Source organism: Notechis scutatus, chromosome 4 (genome assembly GCF_049901735.1).
Source record: "Notechis scutatus isolate UNSWTSFEM ecotype Mainland chromosome 4, rNotScu1.2, whole genome shotgun sequence".
Taxonomy (NCBI): domain Eukaryota; kingdom Metazoa; phylum Chordata; class Lepidosauria; order Squamata; family Elapidae; genus Notechis; species Notechis scutatus.
In genome coordinates this window covers 61,838,750-61,855,504 of record NC_142012.1, presented here as the reverse complement: position 1 = coordinate 61,855,504, position 16,755 = coordinate 61,838,750, and the positions used below count along the sequence as shown (strand labels likewise).

The 16,755-nt window shown below is 43.0% G+C and overlaps 1 protein-coding gene across 10 annotated transcripts in view; it reads right to left on the bottom strand.

Moving 5' to 3' along the window:
- EXOC1 (exocyst complex component 1) overlaps nt 1-13,209 on the bottom strand; it is a 53,146-nt gene extending 39,937 nt beyond the window's left edge. For 8 of the 10 annotated variants that reach the window (XM_087963604.1, XM_087963608.1, XM_087963609.1 and 5 more), the window contains exons 1-4: nt 13,074-13,209; nt 4,409-4,542; nt 3,437-3,567; nt 433-592 (exon numbers count right to left, since the gene is read on the bottom strand). In XM_087963604.1, coding sequence (XP_087819730.1) covers nt 433-592; nt 3,437-3,567; nt 4,409-4,532 — 415 coding nt within the window. In that variant the 5' untranslated portion in view covers nt 4,533-4,542; nt 13,074-13,209. Of the gene's footprint in view, nt 1-432; nt 593-3,436; nt 3,568-4,408; nt 4,543-13,065 lie in introns of all 10 variants that reach the window. The other 2 variants (XM_087963605.1, XM_087963611.1) reach the window with 1 other exon arrangement.
- Between the last annotated feature and the right edge of the window lie 3,546 nt (nt 13,210-16,755).

Genomic DNA, 16,755 nt, shown 5'->3' with positions numbered 1-16,755 from the left:
TTACGGTCTAAAGTTATATGCACAGATCCACATTAAAGTCATAATTAAGGGGCAGATGTGTTACGTAAAAGTAGTAAAAGTTCATTCCCAGAAATACATGAATTGGGATAGGAAAGTTTTGTTTAAGATTGAGGTTGGGTCAGGCTGAGTTTTGGGAAATTTACTTTCATAGATTCTAATTCAGAGATCCATTCATTATATCAAATGAATAAAGTTTGAATATTGTGAAAGTGATAAAGACTGCAACCTCCACTGCAATTATTTCATGTTCTGAATACAGGATCAGATTCAAGTTGAAAGACACTTGAAAGTCAAGGAAACTACTTATATTAGAAATAAGAAAAATAGGAACGACAATATGAATTTTCTAATTGCTTAAACAAATACTAAATTTAGAGACAGCATAGCAAGGATTCATCTAAAATCCTTTACCTTCCAGAAGCTGGGAACTAACATTGATGAAGTCAATCTTCTTTCTAATATACCGCTGATTGAGTTTCCAAATACACGAAATAAAAGTATTCTTTTCTGCTATACTGCTAGCAACCCATTTATATACTTTGTCAAAATGCAGATCAAATTCAGAACTTTCCTGAAAAACAGAAAGGACAGAAATGTCAACTACCATACTCTCTTCTTAAACAACAAATTTGCAAATTTAAAGATGACTACAGAGCAAAAGTGCATCTAGGGCAGGGGTGGGCAAACTTTTTGGCTCGGGGGCCGCATTGACTTTTAAAATTTGACAGACGGGCCGGGTCAGCACAAGATTTTTTGGGAATCGCCCCCCCCTCACCCTTCCCCCCCTCGGAGGCCCCCTGAGTCAGGAGTTGCTACCGCCGGCGCGGCTCCGCGCGGCTCCAGTCCCGCATTGCCTCGGGAAGGGAAAGGCAAAAAGGAAGAGCCGCGGCGGTGCTTTGCAACGGGAGCAGCGGCACCGGAGGCTCAGGCTCAGCGGCTCCTGGTTTTGCCTTTTCCTTCCCAAGGCAACGCGGGACTGGAGCCGCATGGAGCTGCGCCGGCGGTAGCAACTCCTGACAGCCCCAGCCGGACACCTGAGCGGAGCCTGGGCGAAACTGCCTGTTGCTGCTGCCGGAGCACCGCCGGGTCGCCTCCTCCAAGCAGCCTGCCCGCCCACCGGGCTTCCCCTCTGCTGCACGGCTCGGGGCCAGGCGCGAGCGCCCGCGAGTTAAAAGGAAGCCGAAAGTTGCTGGGAAGTTGCACGGGTGCTGGGAGCAGGCTTTTAAAGTGCCGACCGAGCAAAGTTTAAGCAGCCCGCCCGCCCGCCGGGCGGAATCCTTCCTGCTCCTCGGCGGGAAGACGCTCCAGCCTGCAAACTTTGCCTTTGCAAAGTTTAAGCCTGGAAGCCCCGGAAACCCAAGCAACTTCCCAGCAACTTTCGGCTTCCTTTTAACTCGCAGGAGCTCGTGCCTGGCGGAGGAGAAGCCTGGAGCCTCCTCCAAGCAGTCTGCCCGCCCTCCCGCCGGGCTTCCCCTCTGCCACGCGGCTTGGGGCCAGGCGCAAGCGCCCGCGAGTTAAAAGGAAGCCGAAAGTTGCTGGGAAGTTGCTCGGGTGCTGGGAGCAGGCTTTTAAAGTGCCGCCCGAACAAAGTTTAAGCAGCCCGCCCGCCCACCGGGCGGAACCCTTCCCGCTCCTCGGCGGGAAGATGCTCCAGCCTGAAAACTTTGCCTTTGCAAAGCCCTGGAAGCTCCGGAAACCCAAGCAACTTCCCAGCAACTTTCGGCTTCGTTTTAATTCGCGGGCGCCGCGCCTCACCCTGCCGCACGGTAGCCCGCTCCAAGCAGCCCGCCCCGCCTGCCGGGCGGAACCCTTCCCGCTCTCGGCGGGAAGACGCTCCAGCCTGCAAACTTTGCCTTTGCAAAGTTTAAGCCTGAAGCCCCGGAAATCCGAGCAACTTCCCAGCAACTTTCGGCTTCGTTTTAACTTGCGGGCACTCGCGCCTCGCCCCGAGCCGCACAGCAGCCCGCTCCAAGCAGCCCGCCCCGCCCGCCGGGCGGAACCCTTTCCGCTCCTCGGCGGGAAGACGCTCCAGCCTGCAAACTTTGCCTTTGCAAAGTTTAAGCCTGAAGCCCCGGAATCCGAGCAACTTCCCAGCAACTTTCGGCTTCGCTTTTAACTTGCGGGCACTCGCGCCGCCCGAGCCGCACAGCAGCCCGCTCAAGCAGCCCGCCCGCCCGCCGGGCGGAACCCTTTCCGCTCCTCGGCGGGAAGACGCTCCAGCCTGCAAACTTTGCTTTTGCAAAGCCCTGAAGCTGGAAAACCGAGCAACTTCCCAGCAACTTTCTGCTTCGCTTTAACTCGCGGGCGCCGCGCCTGCCCGAGCCGCACGGCGGAGGGGAAGCCCGGAGCGCCGCCGGTCACCTCCTCCAAGCAGCCCGCCTGCACACCCGCCCGCCGGGCTTCCCCTCCGCCGCGCGGCTCAGGGCCAGGCGCGAGCGCCCGCGAGTTAAAACGAAGTGGAAAGTTGCTGGGAAGTTGCTCGGGTGCTAGGAGCAGGCTTTTAAAGTGCCGCCCGAGCAGGACCGCCGAGCCGGAAACGGGGCACCAAGGCAGGGCAAGGCTCCACCAGCAGCGGCTAGCTTTAGGTGGCTCCAAGCAGCCCGCCCGCCCGCCGGTGGAACCCTTCCCGCTCCTCGGCGGGAAGACGCTCCAGCCTGCAAGCTTTGCCTTTGCAAAGTTTAAGCCTGGAAGCCCCGGAAAAAAAAGGGGGATCGGCGGGGACTCACCTTCGGAGAGGTCGCACTTGAAGGTGATTTCGAACTCCCAGCCGAGGCCTTTGCAAATTTCTTTTCTTTCCTACCCCTACCCCCTTTTGCAGCTTTGGGGGCCACGCGGCAAAGGGCAATACGCCACGCCCACTGATTTTTTTTCAGGGGCGGACCGGATTGGACAGACCAATGGCAGCGATTTTTTTTCAGGGGCGGGCCGCATTGGACAGACCAACGGGCTGGATGTGGCCCGCGGGCCGTAGTTTGTCCACCCCTGATCTAGGGCATAGTTTTCTCTAGAAATTAAGGATGCAGCCTGGTAAATATTACCACGTTCACTTGATACCAGGTAAGTATGCAAAACAAGAATAACCCTGATTTCCAATGATCATTGAATAGCGATAGCACTTAGGCTTATATACTGTTTCATAGCGCTTTACAGCTCTCTTTACGCGGTTAGCAGAGTCAGCATAGTGCCCCCAACAATCTGGATCCTCATGTTATCAACCTTGGAAAGATGGAAGGCTGAGTCAACCTTGAGCCGGCCAGGATCAAACTCCTGGCTGTGGGCAGAGCCAGACTGCAATATTACATTCTAACCACTGTGCCACCTAGCTCTATAATGAAATGGTAACAGCATAACAATCTGTTCAGATGAAAAATTATGCTTTGTACAGTGAAGATGGACTATTGTACTTTAGACATACTTTGATGGCATCCTTGGCGTCAACAACAGTCAGATCCCGAAGCTCCCATGCAATCTGCCTCTTGTAGAAGTCACCTTTATCAGATTTTTTTACCTTGATCACCTTCACCTGCACTGGGCGTTCAGTTGTCACTGTTTAAGGACAACATATGGTTAAGCACTCAAGAAAATATGCATTTCTCCACAAATACATTTGGGGAGGGGGGGTGGGAAAACCAGCACTTAAACACATACTTTCCCCAAGTTGCTTTAAAGAAAAAGTAAAGCTTCCAGAATGTGTAGTAGGTAATTCATAATGGCAGAAAAAATACTCTTGAGGATTAAATCAAGCAAGAATCTCTCCAAAACACCCCCAGGTTAACTAATATTTCAAACTTGATGACAATATGAACCATCAGAGTGTTTTAAAACCCCAAAACGTGCAGAAATAAATGATTTAAAACCTCTAACTACAATACAGTTGGAGCTTTCTCTGGAATGGGGAGCAAACTAAGAGTTGATGACAGATAATCAGTAAATCAACCCCATGCAAGTAAAACTGGGATTGAGTGCTTACAACATGTAACTGGCCCCCAAACATTATCTTCCTCGCATGTTTGTTAATTCAGCTATGATTTGCTAGACAGGTTTTTTTTTATATGAAATAATTTCATTAATAGAGACAAATACATCAGCTTTTGGAAATTTCCCCTCAGACATCTTTTAGTCATTGATCTTAAGATCTAAAGCTTGATAGCAAAATCTTTTCTGGGTAATATGTAACAATGTACAATGGCTTCTTCTAAAAGAAAATTCAAGCTATTTTGTTTTATTTAGTGTCACCAATGTGCATAGTATGTAATAATCTTTACATTACACATGGGGTATAGATAATAACAAACAAAACATTATTCCTAAATTAAGTTATCCTCGTGTACATCACAATCCAATGAACTAAAGACAAAATTTTACCTATTATTTAAAATCGACATACCTGTAGCACATAAGAAGCAGTTTCTCTTTTTTTTCCCTGCTTTGCAAACATTAACAATGCTCAGTAAACGCTCATCATTTGGAGTGAAAATATCCCTCTGTAAGGCATGCTTGATGGCTGTCATTTTCACCAAGCTGTAAAAAAGAGGGTAAAGTTATTGCATGTCTCATCGGGATCATACCAAGTGTGGCAAACTTTGTGGCAGTGTGACTACTTTTATTATAGTAATTCACAAATTTACATTGTGTTATTCAGATATATAAACGATATGTGCTATTAAATGGATAACGCTGTTTGTTCGTATTTATTCTTTGAGATAAAATGCCTTTTAAATAAAAGCTTGTCATAACAAATATTGTTTTCTATTTTCACATTAACTCATAATGATATTTCAATAGTAATTTTAAGCAATTATGCATTTTAAATCAACGAATCCAAACATGTTTGACATAACTGCAATAGTAAATGTGAATCTTGAAATAAGAAATAATTTTGCAAGGGATTATTTATAGAAACTGAGGTAGCATGTAAGTTTAATATCAATGGAGGAAAAGGAAGAGGAGATAAACCTTGATACCAATGTATATTTAGGAAACAATGTACTCCACTTAGTCAATAAAAGATATAGCAGAATCACCTTGTAGGGGAGATGAATGACATAAAAAATTAATGAATAAAATAAAAATAAATAAAATCACAGCAGCATTTGCATAATATGATAAGCCTTATTGGGGGAGGCTTTTATTGTATGAATTTAATTCATCCAGTCACTTTATATTTGGATACGTGGTCAGAATCCCCAAATGGAGTGAATAATAATAATAACAACAAAGTTTGGATATTGGATGTGGCAGTACCTGGAGACAGCAGAATAGAAGAGAAAGAACTGGAGAGGATAACAAAATACAAAGACCTACAAATAGAAATAGAACGACTACGGCAAAGGCAAGCAAGCGTAGTACCAATAGTAATAGGCGCCTTGGGCGCAGTCCCAAAACAACTTGAACACCATAGGCATTGACAAATTTGCCATCAGTCAATTGCAGAAGGCAGCTTTACTTGGAACAGCTTCCATCCTGCAGCGATATCTGTAACACCATCAAACATCCAGATCTGCCTATCCCAGGTCCTTGGTAAGGACTCGATAGGTAGACAAAAATGCCAAACCCAGTCTGAACATCTGGATGACTGTGCGATGAATAATAATACTCTTTTTCCTCCTAAAGCAGCCATCTATTCCTCTCAATTCATTGCAATAATAATAATAATAATCATCATCATCATCTTTTTCATCCTAAAGCACTCATAATCTGATCCTCTCAATTCATTCCAATCGTCATCTTTTTCATCCTAAAGCACTCATCTGTTCCTCTCAATTCATTGCAATAATAATAATAACAACAGCTTCCACAGAACAAATGCAATCAAAGCCAGAATAGAAAAATCTGCTGATGACTCCAAATGCAGACTCTGCAAAGAAGCAGATGAAACCATTGATCACATACTGAGCTGTTGTAAGACAATCGCTCAGCCTGACTACAAACAACGTCACAACACAGTCGCTCAGATGGTCCACTGGAACTTGTGTCACAACTACCATCTGCCTGTAACGAAGAACTGGTGGGATCATAAGCCTGAAAAAGTGGTTGAAAATGAGCATGCAAAACTACTGTGGGACTTCCGAATACAGACTGACAAAGTTTTGGAACACAATACCCCGGATATCACGATTGTGAAGAAGAAAAAAGTGTGGATCGTCGACATTGCCATACCTGGTGACAGCAGAATCAACAAGAAACAACTTGAAAAAATCACCAGATATCAGCACTTGAGAATCGAACTGCAGAGACTCTGGCATAAACCAGTGCAGGTGGTTCCAGTGGTACTCAGCACACTGGGTGTTGTGCCTAAAAACACAGCAGACGAGATAACCATGCTGGGTTTCGTATCACAAATCACTAGTCGAACACTTCCCAAGTGTTTAGGACTGAGTGATGTATCGGCGGGTTATGCGAGCAGATCCCAGTAAGATGGCCTTCTGCAGTTGACCAATGGTGATCTTGTCAGTGCCAAATGTTTTCAAGTGCTTGCCTAGGTCTTTAGGCACAGCACCCAGTATGCCAAGTACCACTGGAACCACCTGCACTGGTTTATGCCAGAGTCTCTGCAGTTCGATTCTCAAGTCCTGATATCTGGTGATTTTTTTCAAGTTGTTTCTTGTTGATTCTGCTGTCACCATGTATGGCAATGTAAACGATTCCATTGCCATAGCTGGTGACAGCAGAATCAATGGATCGTCGACATTGCCATTATCATCATCATTGTTGTTGTTGTTCACAAAAATGACAGTATACACAGCAGATGAAATAATCATGCTGGGTTTTTGTATCACAAATCACTAGTCGAACACTTCCCAAGTGTGATGTATTGGTGGATTATGCGAGCAGATCCCAGTAAGGTGGCCTTTTGCAGCTGACCAATGGTGATTTTGTCAGCGCCAATTGTTTTCAAGTGCTTGCCTAGGTCTTTAGGCACAGCACCCAGTGTGCCAAGAACCACTGGAACCACCTGCACTGGTTTATGCCAGAGTCTCTGCAGTTTGATTCTCAAGTCCTGATACCTGGTGAGTTTTTCAAGTTGTTTCTTGTCGATTCTATCACCAGGTATGGCAATGTGTTATTGTTGTTATTGTTGTTATTGTTATTATTATTAGCTGCTCAGCTCCCACAGCCACTCTGGACAGTTTAATCACAGGCTTGTGAACGTTGTCAATTTTGTACCCTATTTGGCACTGCCGCTTCCCAGGAAAAGTGAGCCAAAAGATTTACATTCTGCTTTTGGAAAACAACAACAACAATCATTTTTAATTTTTATCATTTTGTCCCTTTCAATGAAAGAGTACGGGCCAGGAAGAGAGATTCTTGGCCAGAGGTGTTAGGTATAACATTGATACCAAATATGGTTTGGGTGAATAAATATATAAAACTTAGATATCATGGTTTAAGTGCTTATCACTTTAAGCACAATGCAGCAGGCAATTAGCCGATTAAGGGTGCGGTTAGAAGTTACAATATAAGGAAGCATTAGAAGCTGGGAAGCTTACTGTCTGTTAATGTGTGCTGCTGCGACTGTAACTGTAAGCTGCTGCAACTGTTACTGTGTGATACTGCGACTAACTGTGATTACTGACTGTGAGTGCCTGTGACTGAACTGTTATTGTTTGCTACTGTTTGCTGATTTACTGCGTAATTCTACTGAATATCCAGCGTTTGTTTCTCTGGAGAGTGAAACCGGAGGAGGAGAAGATATCTTTATCGGCTGATAAAGATATTGCAAGGACTCTTAACTTGGACTATACTAGTGAGTCTTACTGGATGGAAATACTGTGAATGACTTAATGGACTGAATGACAATGCTTAAACTCTAAATGGATTAAAAACTATTTAAACTACAAACAGTGTTTGTATTCAGTGTGTGTATACTCTGGGGCCCTTCCTGGTTTGACTACTGCTGCAATACTCTTCTAGGGGTTAATCCCCAAACCCTAACATTGGTTATGGGCCCAGCAGCATAGTCTAACTAACCAGGATATAGCAGAGAGAGTTGGTGTGAGTTGCACATTACTGTAAAAACAAACTGTTTTAATTAGTTTAAAATAGTCAAAATATCTGAAGAGTAATGGCACAAGTAAATTTGTCACAACTGTCCATGATATCCAGGCTGGATGGAACAAACTATGTTTCATGGTCAATGAAATGTAGTTTACTTCTCACGAGAAGGTTTGTGGGACATTATAGCAAACCCACCAGATGTGAGTAGCTGGGATCCTGCTAATGATGATGATAACGAAAAGTTACAAGACTTTAAACTGAAGAATGAGCAGGCTTTATGCATCATAGGACTGACTCTCTGTGATCAGCAGCTTGTCCATATTCGTGGAGAAGAAAATGCTGCAAACTGCTGGGAGAACCTCAGGAAGATTTATGTTCGGGACAGTGTAGGAGCACATATAAATCTTACACGGAAGCTTTTTCAACGCATCTTCAGAGGAATGGAGATATGTTAGTTCATTTAAACTGTATGAAGAGCATTTTTCAAGATTTGCAAGAAAAAGAGCTTATATTTAATGAACTGCAACAAGTCTACATAATATTATCTTCATTAGATCAAAGCTATGATGACTATGTGACTTCGTTAGAGGTATTGCCAAAAGAAAGCCTCTCATTAACCGAGATTACAGGCAGGCTACTAGAAGAAGCCAGAAGAAGGCGTGAGCGTGACGAGCTGAGAGAAGATAAGAAAGAAGAGAAATTATCTTCAAAGCTTGAAAGAAACCAGCAAAGCAAAGTACAGCACCTGGAAGAAGAGAATTTATCTTCAACGGCATACACAATTAAAAAGTGTTTTAATTGTGGAGACAGAGGACATTTGGCAAGGTTCTGCAAAAAGAGAAAAAGCCAGAATGTAAAAAAGCCAAAGAAAGCATTTGAACTAGCCACGTTTAGCAACTCTGATGTGAAGAATAATTTATGGGTGGTTGACAGTGGCGCATCCCACTGCATCACAAGAGATAAGACAAAATTTATAAAAATGTCTACAAGTTCTCAACATATATCTCTTGCCAATGGCTGGAACCTGAAAGCGAAAGGTCAAGGTTTTGCACGTTGTCCGTACATAAACCAGGATATAAAAATGTTGTATGTACCGCAACTAAAGTTTAATTTGCTTTCAGTAAGGGTATTAGATAAATTAGGTTATGTAATTACTTTTAAAGATAATAATTGCATAATTGAAAAGATAACAAAAAGGTAACTGCAGCTTTAAATGGAACATTATATGTCTTAGATAATAGTAAGAAAGGGGAGGCTCAGACTGTATTTAATAATATAAAGCCTCATAATGAATGTATCCATTTATTGCATAGGCGTTTGGGGCATGTAAATTTTAAAATGCTAAAACGTACAGTTGAGTTATCTGAAGGAATAAGGTTAAAACCTTGTGATAAATATTTACGTTGTAATGTTTGCTGTGAAGATAAGAGCAAGGTATTGCCTGCAAATAGGCTAAATGGTTTCAAAACAAAGAACCTTTAGAAGTAGTATTTGCAGACATAATAGGTCCAAAGAAACCCAGTATGGGGGTGCTAGATATATACTGAGCATTATGGACCATTATTCAAGATATGGGTTTTGCTATTTAATGAAAAGCAAAACTGAAACATATCAACATTTTTCAATTGGCTTAGGTTTGCTGAAAGAAAGTCTAAACGACAACTGATAACCCTGGTGACAGATAATGGTGCAGAATTTATTAATAACAAATTCCAGAACAGACTTAAGGTAGCTGGAATAGAGCATAAGAAGTCTGCTCCATACAGGCCAGAACATAACGCTTTTATTGAAAGAAGAGGCCAAACACTACAGGCAATGGTTAGAACAATGTTAAATGATTCTGGGTTACCTGATTCTTTGTGGGGGAGGCTACAATGTGTGCTAATAACATATTGAACAACGTTGTTAATACAACAACAGGTGAAATACCATTTACCAGGTGGCATGGCAGGAAACCTGACCTAAGTTACCTGCACACATTTGGTGCACCAGCATGGGTGCATATTCCTGCACAACTCAGAAAAAAAGGGCAACATAGAGCTAAAAGATTTTTCTTCGTTGGTTATCAGGCAAACCATAGGGCATATAGATTTTGGGAGAAAGGCACATCTAAAGTGTTATGTAGTGCTAGTGCCCAATTTCTAGAACATGAAGGATGGGAGAAATTAGAACAGGATGCCAATAAAGATGTAATTATTGAATCCTATAGAAATCCCATTAGTTATCCCTGTAACTTTAAAAATAAAGTAAAGAGACAAATACAGGATGAAATAGTGCCCATAAAGGAAGAAACAGATACAATAGCTGAACAGGATGAGGAAGATGAACAGGTAGTAGTTCAACAAAGTCCTCCTGTAAGCCCTGTAATTCCCAGAAGAACTACACGTGTATCTAGACCGCCTGATAGGTACCAGGCTAACACAGTGTGCCAGATTAATCAAGTTCCTAATTCTGTAGAAGAAATTAAAAAGTATCCTAATAAGGAAAAAGAAAAATGGTATGCAGCAATGAATAAGGAACTGAATTCATTAAGTGATATGAAGGTGTATGAGAATGCCAAATTACCTGCAGGAAAGAAATCCATTGGCTGCAAATGGATATTTAAGGTAAAAATAGATAAAGATGGTAATTTAATCCATAAGGCAAGGTTAATAGTCCAAGGTTTTAGGCAGAATGCTAATGACTATGATGAGGTGTTTGCACCTAGTCTTAAGGCAGCAACCTTGAGAGCAGCTTTAGTGTGGGCAGCTAGTAAAACTATATAGTTAACCATTTAGATGTGAAACTGCTTACTTGCACGCCCCATTAAAACATATTATTTATATGAAAAACCTGTTGGTATTAAAAGTGAAAATAAGGATAATAATGATTGTTGGTTGTTAAAGAAAAGCCTCTATGGTCTAAAACAATCAGGCTATGAATGGAACCAGTATATTGTAAAGGAACTAGACAATATAGGATTTAAAGCTGGTTTAGCCGATCCATGTCTGTTTAAGAGGGAGACAAATGGGAAAGTATCATTATTATTACTATTCACAGATGACATTGCATTGATTACTGAAACTAATGATGAAGCAAATAAAATAATAGCATCATTAACAAAGAGAGATAAAGAAGTATCTCGGTTTGAATATAAAGAAAACACGGAAAGGTTATAAGATATCTCAGGAAGATAAGATAAGCAAATTGCTAAAAGATTACAAGATGGAGCTTTGTAAGCCAGCTAAGACTCCAATGAGTCAGAGTTTAGCAACACTGATGAACAAAGCCCTGAGTTTGATAAGGTGATTTATCAATCTTTAATTGGTAGTTTGAGTTATATTAGTAATTGGTCTAGACCAGATATTTCGTACTGCGTGAATCAGTTGGCTAGATTCAATTCTGCACCATGTGAAAGACACTGGAATGCAGCTAAGAGGATATTAAGATATCTTAAAAAGACAATGAATTATTCATTGTATTTAGAACCAAAGGGTGATTTAATTTTGAGTGCTTATGCAGATGCTAGCTTTGCATCAGAAAGAGACACTAGAAAGTCGACTTCAGGAACAGCCATAATGCTGGGTAAAACATTAATAGGCTGGAAGTCAATAAGACAACAGCATATAAGTTTGTCTACTATGGAGGCAGAATTCTCCTGTTTATCATTGTTATGTACAGAATTAATAATGTATAAACAAATGTTAATTGATATAGGTATAACTGTAGATTATCCTATAATTATACATGAAGATAATCAGGCAGCAATTCAAATGGCCACAAATATTGGAGTAAAAACAAGGAGCAAGCATACAGATCTAAGATACCTAAACGTGAGACAATCTGTAAGAAGTAAGATGATTCAGCTAGAGTACTGTATGTCGGAGGACAATTTAGCTGATAATTTTACTAAAGCCCAAGGTGCCAGTAAGCACCAGGAGAGTTGTGAAAAATATGGGGTTAGATTGTAAAGGTATTATATATTTATTTCACCCAAAAGGGGAGTATGTTAGGTATAACATTGATACCAAATATGGTTTGGGTGAATAAATATATAAAACTTAGATATCATGGTTTAAGTGCTTATCACTTTAAGCACAATGCAGCAGGCAATTAGCCGATTAAGGGTGCGGTTAGAAGTTACAATATAAGGAAGCATTAGAAGCTGGGAAGCTTACTGTCTGTTAATGTGTGCTGCTGCGACTGTAACTGTAAGCTGCTGCAACTGTTACTGTGTGATACTGCGACTAACTGTGATTACTGACTGTGAGTGCCTGTGACTGAACTGTTATTGTTTGCTACTGTTTGCTGATTTACTGCGTAATTCTACTGAATATCCAGCGTTTGTTTCTCTGGAGAGTGAAACCGGAGGAGGAGAAGATATCTTTATCGGCTGATAAAGATATTGCAAGACTCTTAACTTGGACTATACTAGTGAGTCTTACTGGATGGAAATACTGTGAATGACTTAATGGACTGAATGACAATGCTTAAACTCTAAATGGATTAAAAACTATTTAAACTACAAACAGTGTTTGTATTCAGTGTGTGTATACTCTGGGCCCTTCCTGGTTTGACTACTGCTGCAATACTCTTCTAGGGGTTAATCCCCAAACCCTAACAAGAGGTCTCCAACCTTGGCGCTTTAAGACTTGTGGACTTCCACTCCCAGAATTCCTCAGCCAGCAAAGCTGGCTGGGAATTCTGGGAGTGGAAGTTCACAAGTCTTAAAGCGGCCAAGGTTGGTCTTAACGAAAGATGGAGAAAACCAGCAACATTTTGACAGCGGCCAAGGGAAAGAAGGACACCCACCCACCCCCACCCGGCAAAACGAAGCCCAGGACCGTCGGACTCCGGGGCTGCCAAACTCGGACAACCACCAAGGGGCAGCCAAGAGCAGACGGCTTTTTGTCCCTTGGAAGAGGATTCGTGTTCCATCAAGCGGCCGGCCGGAGTTTTTGGAGTTCAGATCCGGCCGCCTTTAAAGAAGAAGAGAGGAAAAACGCCGGCGGAAGCAGCCCGCTACCGACCGACCTTCCCCGCGCCTCCCACCCCCACCCCCCTCACCTTCTTACCCGGCGCCCGGACGGTTCCCCCGCTTGCAGCCTCCGCCGCTCCCGCGAAGCTCAGTCCACTCCCAGGCTCTACAGTCCCGCCTTCTCCATCCCGGCAGAACTTCCTGCTTCGGTCACGTGACAGAGGCGGAAGCATTCCGGAAGAGGCTTTGACAGCGAGAAAGGGAGGCGTGGATTCGGAGGGTAGAGAGGCGCGTTACTAAGCGTCCGCTTCGAGGGTCCCCTCCCCCCCCTTTTTTAAATATATTTTTCCCCCTTCTTCATTGCTCTCTTCTGATTCCTTTTACTGCAGGAGTGGCGAACGATGCTCCTTTTTTTATGACTGGTGGACTTCAACTCCCAGAATTCCTGGGCTCAAGAATTTTGGGAGTTGAAGTCCACAAGTCATTAAGGGACCGTTAAATGTCTGAAGATTTTCAGTCATCCAGGTCATGGTTGTCCCAAAGGTTCTTTTCTTTCTTTCTTTCTTTCTTTCTTTCTTTCTTTCTTTCTTTCTTTCTTTCTTTCTTCCTTTCCCTCAGCTCCTTTTCTTTTCTTTCCTTCCTTCCTTCCTTTTCCTCAGCTCCTTTTCTTTCCTTCCTTCTTTATTTCTTCTTTCTCTTTCTTCCTTCCTTCCTTCCTCCCCCTCAGCTCCTTTTCTTTCCTTTTCTTCCTTCCTTCCTTCCTTCCTGCCTTCCTTCCTTCCTTCCTTCCTTCCTTCCTTCTTCTTCCTTCCCTCCTTTCCCTCAGCTCCTTTCCTTTCCTTCCTTCCTTCCTTCCTTCCCCTCAGCTCCTTTTCTTTCCTTTTCTTCCTTCCTTCTTCCTTCCTTCTTTCTTCCTTCCTTCCTTTCCCTCAGCTCCCTTTCTTTCCTTCCTTCCTTCCTTCCCCTCAGCTCCTTTTCTTTCCTTTTCTTCCTTCCTTCCTTCCTTCGTTCCTTCCTCTCGGCTCCTTTTCTTTCCTTCCTTCCTTCATTCTTTCTTTCCTTCCTTCCTTTTTTCTTTCTTTCTTCCTTCCTTTCCCTCAGCTCCTTTTCTTTTCTTTCTTTCCTTCCTTCCTTCCTTCCTTCCTTCCTTCCTTCTTTCCTTCCTTCCTTCCTTCCTTCCTTCCTTCCTTCCTTCCTTCCTTCCCCCTCAGCTCCTTTTCTTTTCTTTTCAAGAGGCAACTGGACTTTCTGGTTTTTTTTTTTAGACCTTTCGCTTCTCATCCAAGAAGCTTCTTCAGCTCTGACCGGATGGTGGGGAATGGAAGAATTCATATTCCTTGAAGACAGCTGATCATTTGCATCCTTTTAGTGGGTCGTTAAGGTCACCTGGCAGTTTATCTGTCCTCAGGGTCACCTGAGTGTGGGGCCTTCTTGGAACTGTTGAAAGGACTGTTTTGTAGGACTGTAGAAAAGACTACAACACAGTCCTTTCAACAGTTCCAAGGCTTCACACTAATCTGCACCACTCAGGTGACCCTGAGGACACAAATAAATCCCCAAGTGGTCTCAACAACTCTCTAAAAGGATGGAAATGACCAGCTGTCTGCAAGGAGTATAAATCCTTCCATTCCCCCTCCCCCTCATCCAGTCAGAACTGAAGAAGCTTCTTGGATGAGAAGTGAAACATCTTCAGAGAAAAAACCAGAAAGCCCAGTTGCCTCTTGAAGAAAAAAAAAAAAAAAAGCACCTTTGGAATAAGGGGCCATTACTTCCCCACCTCTGCTTTATTGCCAAGCTGGAGTACTGATCCCTCCTACCCTGTGGATATGAGACAGGGCTTGCAATTTCTCAGTTTCACCGCTTCTTAAAAGGTTTTCAAATGTCACTAAAATGTAAACCCAGAGACTCTTATTTCAGTGTTTTTCAAACTTGGCGACTTTCCGATCTAGGAACTTCAACTCCCAGAATTCCCAGCCACCATGCTGCTAATAACTTGAATTCCCAGCTTATAGGGTTTCTAAGATTTTAGGACGTTACGATCTTCGTGCATCTTAAAAGTTGCCAGGTTTGAAATACACTGATTTATGTGGAGAATTGGACTGGGTTATTCTACAAAAAAATTTATCAGCTCAGCAATTTTAAAAATTAGTCACAGGAGTGCGTCGGAGTAAAATTGATGTACTGGTTAAGGTACCAGGCAAGATGAGGAGCAACGATGATTAGGGGACTGGAGGCTAAAGCATATGAAGAACGATTGGAGGAATTGAGTATGTCTAGTTGAATGAAAAGAAGAACTAAGGGTGACATGATAGCAGTGTCCCAATATCTATGGGGTTGCTACAAAAAAAAAGAGAGAGTCAAATCTATTCTCCAAAGCATCAAAGGACAAGAAGCAATGGATGGAAACTCATCAAGGAGAGAAGCAACCTATTGTAAAGCTAAGGAGAAACTTCCTGACAGTAAGAACAATTAATCCGTGGAACGACTTGCCTTCAGAAGTTGTGAATAGCAATAGCACTTAGACTTATATACCGCTTTATAGTGCTTTACAGAGTCCACATATTACCCGCAACAATCTGGGTCCTCATTTGACCCACCTCAGAAGAATGGAAGGCTGAGTCAACCTTGAACCTGGTGGGATTTGAACTGCCAAATTACAGGCAGCCAATAGTCAGCAGAAGTGGCCTGCAGTGCAGCACTCTAACCACTGCACCACCAAATGCTCCAATCCTGGAAGTTTTTTAAGAAGAGATTGGGCAACCATTTTGTCTGAAATGGTACAGGGTTTTTTGCCTGAGAGGGGTTGGACTAGAAGACTCCAAATTATTCTGTTACTCTGTCCTGTTATACTATGAGTTCCAATCCCGCCTTAGGCACAAAGCCACCTGGGTGGCTTGAGCCAGTCTATCTCCCAGCCCTAGGAAGGAGGCAAAGGAAAACCACTTCAAAATACCTTGCCAAGAAAACTACAGGGACTTGCAGCCATCGGGAATCAATATTGACATGAAAGTTATACAAATATGTACATCTGTATGTATGTAATGTACAGCAGTAGCACATACTGGCTTTGTTGCCAAGGTTGGGATGGCAGCATACACCAGTGGTGTGATTTCATATTTTTATTACCGGTTCTGTGGGTGTGGCTTAGTGGGCGTGGTGTGGCGTGACTTGGTGGGCATGGCAGGGAAGGATACTGCAAAATCCCATTCCCTCCCCACCCCACTAACCTGCTTTCCAGCTCTGTTCTCCTTTGTAGGGCAACAAAAGAAGACCCAGCCAATCAGCTGGGACTTGGGTGGCAGAGAATAAATGGGGGTGGGACCAGTCAGGTGGTATTTGCCGGTTCTCCGAACTATTCAAAATTTACGCTACCGGTTCTTGAGAACCGGTCAGAACCTGCTGAATACCACCTCTGCCATACGTCAGTGTAGGATTTTTGTACCAATGTACCTCTGGTTCACCCTGAGGAAGAAAGTACATTGGCTTTATGTTGTAGAGCAGTGTTTCTTAACCAGGGCCATTTTAACTTTCGACTCCCAGAATTCCCAACCAGCAGATGTTGAAGTCACACATCTTAAACTTGCCCAGACTGAAAACACAGTTCTACAATTATGAATTCCTAGGAAAGGAAGGAAACTCTTGATTTGATAGGTAAGTGGAGCATCAATTAAAGTGGTGCTGGACAACCCCCAGGATCAAAATTAGATTTGGACTCATTAATTCAGAGCAAGTACATCTTTCTCCAACTCTAATTAAATTAGATTACTTCATTAATTATT